At 37.2% G+C, this 10,028-nt stretch overlaps 1 protein-coding gene across 1 annotated transcript; it reads right to left on the reverse strand.

Annotated features, from left to right (window-relative positions):
- Nucleotides 1–225: 225 nt before the first annotated feature.
- On the reverse strand, nucleotides 226–9,815 carry LOC7492959 (pre-mRNA-splicing factor ATP-dependent RNA helicase DEAH7). The gene is made up of 16 exons (XM_002316112.4): nucleotides 9,542–9,815; nucleotides 9,223–9,447; nucleotides 9,042–9,118; nucleotides 8,145–8,400; nucleotides 7,443–7,613; nucleotides 7,184–7,329; nucleotides 6,878–6,975; nucleotides 6,353–6,461; nucleotides 4,469–4,646; nucleotides 4,136–4,365; nucleotides 3,869–4,045; nucleotides 3,179–3,250; nucleotides 2,886–3,062; nucleotides 2,450–2,511; nucleotides 2,201–2,353; nucleotides 226–2,007 (listed from the first exon to the last, which is right to left on the reverse strand). The coding sequence occupies exons 1-16, from the start codon at nucleotides 9,663–9,665 to the stop codon at nucleotides 408–410; spliced, it is 3,855 nt and encodes a 1,284-aa protein (XP_002316148.2). The 5' UTR covers nucleotides 9,666–9,815; the 3' UTR covers nucleotides 226–407.
- Between the last annotated feature and the right edge of the window lie 213 nt (nucleotides 9,816–10,028).

Raw genomic sequence — 10,028 nt, forward strand, 5'->3', positions numbered from 1 at the left:
AGTATTATAGGAGGTTAATTCGGCAGGAGACTCCGGCACTTGGAAAATATTCAGTCCAAGCTAAATGAAGGCACGCCTTCGGCTTGGCCCATCACAGGCTCGCAACACGATATTTCTGCTACACAGCACACATTTCCATGTAGCTAAAACCCATCGACCAATCTGCAGAACCATGACAGAAACATGATATGATTTGTCACAATTTTAAGACAGCATAGCATGAAATGATTCGAATGCTGTCAGTAAACCTTGACATCAATTACCAAGCACTCGTATACTCTTACAATCAGCAACTCTAATTTCGATGTTCTTTTTACAACAGAGGGGGGCAAAATTCTCTCGTATAACATTCCTATTTTCTGCCAGGAGTCGGTAACAGTTGACCAGAAGTACAAAATAATTTACATTTACAAACCGAACTTCTTCGGTCTCAAGTATGTGGAAGAGCCTTTCTTCAACCCAGGCATTGAGACTTGTTGCTGCCGCTTTGCCCTCTTCTCCCTTTCCTTCTCCTTGCTTTCTCTGTCCGTCTCGGCTTGCACCTTCCTCAAATTCTCCATTTCCTCTTCCATTGCTGTTTTCTCTTCTTTCTGCTTTCGCTTGTGCTCCAGCATTGAGGTGTCTGAATCTTTCACAGAGAAAAACATTGGTCCCAGCTCAGCCAACCACTGGGGCTCCACTGCAGTGGCGCATTGCATGTACTCCTTTGTTGTCAAGATCAATTCATGATAGACTACATAATCTGGAGTGTAGCCTAAACCATAAAGAGCACTGCTTGGGTGTAAATGACAAGGCATTCCGTTCCGGCAATTAACATACTCCCCGACACCCTTTAATCTCGCTGAATTGTGGAAATATGCAGAGCAGATGGCTTTCCGTACAACGTCCCAATCATACCCACAGGATGTTAGCGGGATTTTTAATGTCTTGAGAATGTCTAGCAGCTGGGATCTAACCTCTCTAGCCTTTCGTAATCCTTTGACATGCAAAAAATGATCATTACACCAATCTCCCCGGTACTGGTGCTCTTTCCACTGCAAGTAAACATTAAGAAGAGTCAAGTGGTCGGACTCTGGCACAAAGAACTTTTCTCTTGCAGCATCACTCTCCTCCACTCTATCCTTGGGCCGAAAAAACACTGATGGCACTGAAAGCATCGACACAATTGTCAAAACCTCATTTATACACCCTAACTGTTCACCTATCAAGAGCATCTTAGCTAGAGGGGGATCCAATGGGAACTCCACCATTTTCCAGCCAAGATCAGTAAGGGCACCAACATTGTTTAGAGCACCCAAGACCCACAACTGGTACATAGAATTAAGGATGTTGTCCTGTGGTGGTGGGTCCATGAAATCAAAGTCCAGCAAATTTTCAATTTTAAGCGACTTGAGCAACAAAACCACATTGCCAAGGTTTGTCCGCTGGATCTCTGGAACTGGACTGGGAAGCATTTCATTTAGGTAAGCACTCTCTGTATAAAGCCTATAACATGTGCCCGGACCAGTTCTACCAGCACGCCCAGCACGCTGATCTGCAGCAGCACGACTAACAGGGAAAACTTGGAGAGCATCCATACCCATCTTTGGGTTGTAGACTTTCATTTTTCCATAACCCGTGTCAATGACATAATAAATTCCATCTACAGTCAAAGAAGTCTCAGCAATGTTGGTGGCGACAATGCATTTGCGGGCCCCGTCTTCAGCGTTTTGGAATATCTTCGCTTGTAAATCAGCTGGAAGTTGGGAGTATATGGGTAGTATTAAGAGTTTAGGCACTGCTTTCTTGGAGGAGGAGGTAAGCTGTTCCATGCGCTCTGCAAGAGCATGACAGGCCGCCTCAATCTCATCTTGGCCAGTCATGAAAATGAGAATGTCGCCAGGAGGACTGGTAATGTGGATAGTCATGGCCTGCTTCACTGCACCTTCAACATAATCTTCACAAGGACTTTTACTGTACAAGATATTTACTGGAAATGTTCTTCCAGGGATGTGGAAAATAGGTACACTGCAACAGATTCAGAAATTACTTATGTTGGTCAAATGAATGCAAGACATGGAGATTATTTTTTCTGTAATTAAAAGAGTATTAGAATTGAGAAGCTTCTAGTTATGCATAATGTTCTCAAACAACACATGGAAAAAGAAAAACAACCTTGATACAACTAACATTTTGTTAGTAAAAGCCATTCTTAAGTTACCTCCCAAAGAAATTTGAAAATTTCTGCGCATTTAGAGTTGCAGATGTCACAATGAGTTTGAAGTCACGACGCTGGGCAACCACCTTTTTCAAAATCCCAAACAACACATCTGTGCTTAATGATCTCTCATGTGCTTCATCCATGACAATGACACTGCAACAATCAGCCAACCATTTCAGTCTTGTTTTCATAACACTGAAATTTTCTTGTAAAATTATCTAGTTACTCGAAATCTAGAAATTCTCATACCGATACTTATCAAGGTCAGAATCTTTCAGTGTCTCACGCAAGAGTACTCCATCAGTCATGTACTGCAAAATGTAGAGCAAAAATTTTAGAATGTTATAAATCTTGTACAAATTAAAGTACAGGCAAGTGCATGTATCTGCCATTTAATAGTTTTTTTACACTTGAATAGTTAAATTTCTCAGGAAACTCTTCTCTTCATTGCCAGACGCTGAATTCTATCATTTTCAGGGTTTTCTTCTACTTCCTTTTCTTTTCAAAATAACACTTGGTGCTTCTAAGGTATTTTCCATGAACATCCATTATTCCTCCTTTCTTTTGTAATTCATAATCCAGTATTCATTGTTTTTCAGCAACAACAAAAAAAAAATCATCACAGGTGGCATTTTCAGAAACCATTATTAAAAATGTTTACTACAACAACTAACCAGTTAATCACCTTAATTATTGTATTTGGCCCAGTCACATCCTCAAAACGAATGGCATAACCTATTTTATCCCCCAATTCAGTGTCCATCTCTTCGCTAACTCTTTTTGCAACACTCATGGCTGCAACACGCCTTGGTTGGGTGCAACCAACTATCCCATTTGTTGTATACCCATCTTCATGGAGATACTATAAAAAAAAATAAACAAGTCAGATTCCAGTTACTGAGGTGCATAGATATACATTCTTATAAACCATAAAAAACTCTGTATGATAAGAGAAGGAAAATATAAACAAGGAGGAACCTGTGTCAGTTGAGTTGTCTTTCCTGAACCAGTCTCTCCAACAACAACTATCACTTGATTTTCACGAATGACCTGCCCAATGCAGGTTCAAAATAAATGATATAAAAAGGGCCAGACGGAATTTTTAACCAAGTACTTTGTGCAGTGCACACCAACAGTATGAAAGGGAAACTATACAGTGAATTGTGGTCTATTAAAATGCAGAAAAAATAAATCAGTGAAGATGATCAATCGCTACAATTTTTTTTTCTTTTACAAGTAGCTTCAAAATCCAAACCCATTAGGAGATAGGAAGGATAGCACAGCAATTCAGCTACAACTCATGGGCATAAAGCACAACCATGATGCCATGCTGAAGAAGGTTCCAAGCACCATGTCGTACAAAACCACAATAACAAAAATAGGAAAGGAAATGGTAAGTATTTTAGCAGAAACATTCCATGTTCTTCCCTTGATAGATGTGATCAGATCATTAAATTACATTATCTGCTCCTCCAAGTGGATCAACCTTTCCCTCGGCCCTCTGAAAAAGAACCCATCCCCTCTTTCCATAAAATAAAAGGACAAATGGGAATATGACCAAAACAAGCAGTATATACATTCTTTTCAATGCTTGAATGATGAGGAATCAAAGTGGTTGCCCAATTATTGTCTGTAAAAATAAGCTAAGCTTATGGAGAAATGTCAAACCTGCAACAACTCATCTCGCACTGAATATATAGGTAGATATTGCCGCTGCTCGGATAGAGTTTTTGACTTTGCAAAATCACTTACAGCTTCCCCCTTTTTCATATGCTGTGCAAATTTTGCATCTTCCTTGAAATCAATTTCACCTTCCTCACCAACAGCTGCAGTGTCAGCATCAATCTGTGATTGAAACAAACAGTAAATTACCACCTATTTTCAGAATAAGAAAGTTTTTTAAATCATATCATCATTATGATATGAAATTATCACCTGTTCAGCAGTTTTCTCTACACCAAGAATATCACCGAGTTTTGAGCCGGCAAGCTCCCAAAACCGCTGACGTGATTTATTCATGCTTTGCTTCTCATGAGTTTCTCTGACCAGAGCAGATCCTTTCCTTGAAATAATGGCCATATCTGAGGTGGGATCTTTTAGGGGCATTATTGGCTCCGCTTGTTTGGTAAAAACAACTCTTCCATCCAGGAAAGGAGGCTTTGTGTCTATAGCAACACAGGATGATGAAAATTTTAGCGAGGAAATAACAATCATGTATATTATTTCTGGTATTAATTAAGCATGACAGTTAGCATAACATTTACTTACCATGTACAAGAAGAATAACCTTGTGCTCTTCCTCATCATCAAACTCAGTCTGCACTTCGGTACCTCTAACTGTCCCAGATCTCATAAGTTGCCGATCCTCCCATTGGGCATTATCAGCACTAAGCTGAGATAACTTTTTGCTTTGAGCAAGTGACATTTTAGTTCCATCTCTTCGAACCTGTTTAATGATGCCACAGTTAGGAAGCAGTGTGAATAACTAAAAAATTATTCATAATACTGAAAAAAAAACAAAAGCGACGGATTAAGCAACTGTATTTAACAAAAACAGCTGAAACATATATCAGTTGTCAAGTATTGATCGACTCAATTACCTAATGATAGAATGCTATATAGCAGAACCACTACTTATCAAGAGCACAACCTGTGCAGTAAAGTAACTCTTCAGATTTCTACAATAACTGAAAACAGCATAGAGTGGTACCACATTTCTTTTCTAGGTCTTGCTCCAGGCATGAAATTATGGTAAATAAGACTATTAAGGATTGAAAACAACAAAAGCATGTCTAATCAATAGTATCTGTCAAGTACCAGTATAGTCTACTGTTGCACTGTTTGAAATTAAAATTACTGTCAAAGACATAACTTAATTTAAATTAAATTGCTTAAAAAATGAATTCTCTCTTTGGAAAATATAAAAATATAACAAATAACATAACAAAAAAGAAGAGGCAGAACATTACATAGTTTTTTTATGAGTAAATAAAGCTACTAAATAATTTAATTAAGAAACTTCATGGTAGAGTTTATATATATTAGGGTAAACTGCAATATAGATGTTTTTGTAATTTTAAAATATTTATGATTATTTTTGTATTTTAAATAAAATAAGCAGCCTTCCATCTCAAGAAGCATCACTTCCCGTGATTTTTAAGGTAGAAGTTAATATACCTTTAACTTGCTCTTATAAAAATCACCTTCCAGCCTCAAAAGTTAAGCATCTAATTTTTAAGATCATTAGCAAACACTTTTTTAGTATTTTTTTTAGTATTTTAATTGCTTTGCTTTAAAACAAAGCAACAAAAGTTAGAAAAGTAAGGGACCAAAGAAGCTCTTAAAGGCTGCACAGGCCATATTATGTGTATTGTAATGTTTCATACTTTCAAAATATTTTGGCATATGAATAAATCATTAAAAATGTTATATGTGATTTCATGTATAAAAGTTTGGAAAGAAAAGATGAGGAGGTAAGCTTCCTCCTTTAGCTAATATTTCCAAGGACTACACTGAAGCTTGTTGAAACATAAGGTTAATATAGATAAATTTTGAAGATAGCTATGGCAATGAAATATCATCACATCTATCAAGGCTATTTTTTAATTTGTTATGTATTTTTTTGGTTTTTAATTTTTTTTAGATATTATTATGTGGATATAAGTTTGAAAGGAAACATTACAAATATCTTAAAAAGTGAAAGAGAAGTTGGAAAAAGTGAAAATTCCATTAGCTTTTGTGAAAACTATATGGGTGACTTTGAAAGATTTGTTTATACTATAAGCGCCAAAGTGACACATTTCTAAATTTAAAGGGATCAAAAATAATTTGGCATCTCTTAACCAGTCACTTTGTGACACATGACAAAACTACTTCGCTATTGACAGAACCGTAGCAGCTCCAGCAGTTTTAATATTTTTGTAAATTTCCCGAATCCCAATTGTCTACATGAAAAGAATATGGTGAATTTGAGCCTTACAATGGGCACGTGAAATAAATTAAAAGTTAACAAACATTTTGCATCCATCACATACATTATATATGATATGATCAACAGCCTCAAACAATTGACATTCATGCTTTGAGAAGAAAAAAAATTGCCACACAAAGAGAGAGGAAAATAGAAAAGGTATTTAGGCATTTCAAGCATACCAGTCTTTTGGCCAACTCTGCCTCCTTTTTCTGGAATGAGGCGTTATCCCCAAGGAAGAATGATGAGCTATCAGCATCAAACATTGTATTGCCTTCTTCTCTATCGTACCTATATTGAAACTCCATTTAGAAGAAAAAAATTGTAAGGAATATACTGTGATTTCAAATTCTTGAAGAAATCATTGAGAAAAGAAGGATCAGCAATCAAAACAACATTCCTTAGCAGAACTATCGCATAGGAATTAAGGTCAAATAGTTGAACTTTGCTAACAAAACTTAAAAAGTCCGTGTAACATGTAAAGCCAAGGAGGATTAAGAAAGTATGCAGATAAAGAAGGGTAACTAAGCATAACCAATGAAACAAAATGACATTTTCAGATCTGTGCAGTTGAATCTTCTTCCAAGCGTTTGATATGACTCAGTCATCCTCATAAGCTTATAAAAAAACCCACAAATTTCAATCCCACCAAAGATGAATAACTAGTAGTGTTTGCAATCTCATATGAATACCAGAAAACAAATTACCAGGCTCGGTCAGAATTGTATTCCATCTCTTGACGCATACTTTCAGTAATCTCATGATTGTGCTCCTCGGATGAATAAGTTTTATCTCCTTCACCATCCTGCAGAAATGAAGTTAAATATAATAATGACTTCAATAAGTTAAATCACACAAGCGACCATATGAGGCAGAGCATGACCATAACCTACTTCAATGTGAGAGAGATAAAATAGTGTCTTTACAGTAGAATCTGCTAGATGTGACTGCTTTTTATATAAAATATTTAAGGGAAAAAAAGAAGGTGTATGGTGTCAACTAATTAATAATACCTCCAATGATGGCGCACTTGTGGTGGAAAAAGTAAGTTGATGGGACCTCCCACCATATTTAGAAGTGGAAGACCTAAATGATGATCCAGAAGCACGTATTGGAACTGGCGAGGGAGAAATGTGATCCCAAGGAGAAGCAGCAGAACCTGTGTATTACAATAGGAAATGTGCCCGAAGTCAACAAGAGAAAGAAAATAGAACCTCTAGCACCATCTAAAACAAGCAAAATTCCAAAAGAGATTACACTCCCTTAACATACCACTACTGCGAGGTGTTTGGCCACCCATCCATGGGGAAACTAATCGTGCATCAGGTGAGGCACCAACAAACATTGGCGATGGGGAAGGGTGGTGGCGTCGGCTAGTATTATAACTATCCTGCCGAGGTGTTTCTTCCCATTCCCATCTCCCATCATCCCAATCAGACCTGCCTGCAAGATCAACATTTTTGTATTAGAATGAATAAATTCCCAATGGCAGTCTTCTTGAAGTATCTACAATGAAAGAAAGAAAGAAGGAAAGAAAAGAAAAGGATCCTAAGACAGTTGCACAAGAATATCTGCAGTTCTAAACTACAGAATCATGCTTGTTCAGGGTTTTCACCTTAGTCTTCTATGTGGGGAGGAATACGGGGGAGGGGGTAAGGAGATGGATCAATAATGGAACATTGTTATTCTTCGAAATAAATAGTTAAAGTCCGCATAACTAAGACATGACAGATGACAATCCCATAAACTGGTATATAGAAATTCTTAAACATGTCAAAATGTTGATCTTGAAAACAGAGTTCCAAGAGATCCTCATTGTTTTTATGCAAGGCAGGGAAATATTTGAGGAGAGAGAGGGTTGGAGAGTCTTGGATAGTTTGTACCATGTATCATTTTGTTTAATCTCATTATCTTTTGTTGTGGGTTTGTAAAGTGGAAAGGCATTGGATAAAAGCAAAAACAAGAACTGCATACCTGGTGTCCTCCTTGAACCTTCATACCGACTTCGTTTTCTTCCATAGTCTCCATCATACTCCTGTTCATACCGTCCACGTGCTTCCCTTCCACGATACCGTTCTTCACGATCACTGCTGTGCCTGTCTCTCCCCCTCCTGCTTTCATCCCTAGCATCATCTTTAAGGCCTTTTCTATCCCTACCTCGGTCATCTCTCTCACTCCCAGGACTCCTAGACTTAACACTCCGGGAACTCCCGGTATAAGTAGCACAATCCTTCAATTAAGAGACATGGAAAAATTAGACACCATATACAGTATGTACTCTTACAAACCACAAAATCTCGTAAAAATAATTGCTAAATACCAAAGAAGTGTTTAGTGAAAAAGGCACAATAATTCAAGGCATCAAGGTATAATCCCCTTCCACCCTAGTCCCCTGATTTCTACTAAACTATGTTTGTGGGAAAACATTGATTACAGAGAGCCAGTAAGCACATGGAAGTGAAAATAACAGCAGTAATTCTGTTATGGCAGAAACTTATCCCTTCAAATTCTTATAGTAGAACTGTTTAATCAAAACACCTAAAACAGACCAAGGAGTCAAAAGTTACATGTTATGGAATCAAGAAGTTAATAGCTTCTTAGTAGGTTTGTTCAACATATCCAGTTCTACATAGAGATGTTAGCATCATGAACCTCAGAAGTTACACATTTTGTCTCAATAGAATTCAAGGGCAGTTTCATTGTTAAAATTCTACAAGGATCAACAAAATATCACATTATTAATAGATTAAAACTTTTGTCCTATTTCTCATTGCTGTTCTGTACTTTTACTAACCAAAGCTGAAGTAAAAAAATCACTTTCTTGGAAATGCATTAGTGAGTACCGAAATATCAACAACAAGATTGACTTACATCTGATGACAGATTTTCTCTAGAACGAGAAGTTCCGTGTGTGTTACTATGCGATCCCTCTCGTGTCACAGCACTTTCTGGTATGCATAATTCAAAAACAATTAGAAGAGAAAAATACAGGAAATTTCAGTAAATAAGTAAATAAAAAATAGAACATCTTGAAGATAAAGTGAAGTCATACTCTCGCTAGAGGAGGTTTCCCGATATCGCCTATTTACATTTCTGCGTACACCACTCTCACTTCCACCATCGTTTTCTACTTCATCTAATCCAGAAGATTCAGTAGCCTCTTCCTCTTCATCAATCGACGCCATAAAAGAAGTTGTAGCTCTTTCCTTTGGAGCCTTAAATCCTCCTCCATTTGCATCAGATCCTCCTCGTTTCGCAATCGCAAGTACATCTAAACCTAATTTTATCAACTCAAATTTTTAATTTTTAATTTTCTATTTATAATATAGATAAATATATAGATGGATGGATGGATGGATAAAAAATAATACCTAAAAGTGATTTCCTTTCAGGAGGCCGAAATTCGAGTTTCTCCTTTTTAGGAACAAATAAGCCTCCGGCACTACCATTGCTCTGCTCTGCTTCCATTGTAACTACTGACTTGTCTATATCCATGACTCCACTTTTACTGCTAAATCAAAATTTGACAAGGAAAACGCGTACCTGGGGTTTGGATCGAGTAGTAGATTAAAACCCTAGACAAATTAGCTGGGAGAGAGAACCAGGTTGGGATTTCACAGACTTTTGAAGGGTCAGAGAAAATCCGGCTGTCATTCGAGAATTAATTAAGAATCTGGCCCAGACTAAATTTGGGCTACAATGCCCACTGAGCCAGTGACTGTTTGTTTGTGACTAGGTTCAAAGTCGGCGGTCCAGGCCCATACTTTTAATGGAAACTTTTTCAGTTGATAAATAGTTAGATATCATTTATTATAAGAAAAATAATATATATATATAGCCGCAATGTTTCATTATACA

Source organism: Populus trichocarpa, chromosome 10, assembly GCF_000002775.5.
Source record: "Populus trichocarpa isolate Nisqually-1 chromosome 10, P.trichocarpa_v4.1, whole genome shotgun sequence".
Taxonomy (NCBI): Eukaryota; Viridiplantae; Streptophyta; class Magnoliopsida; order Malpighiales; family Salicaceae; genus Populus; species Populus trichocarpa.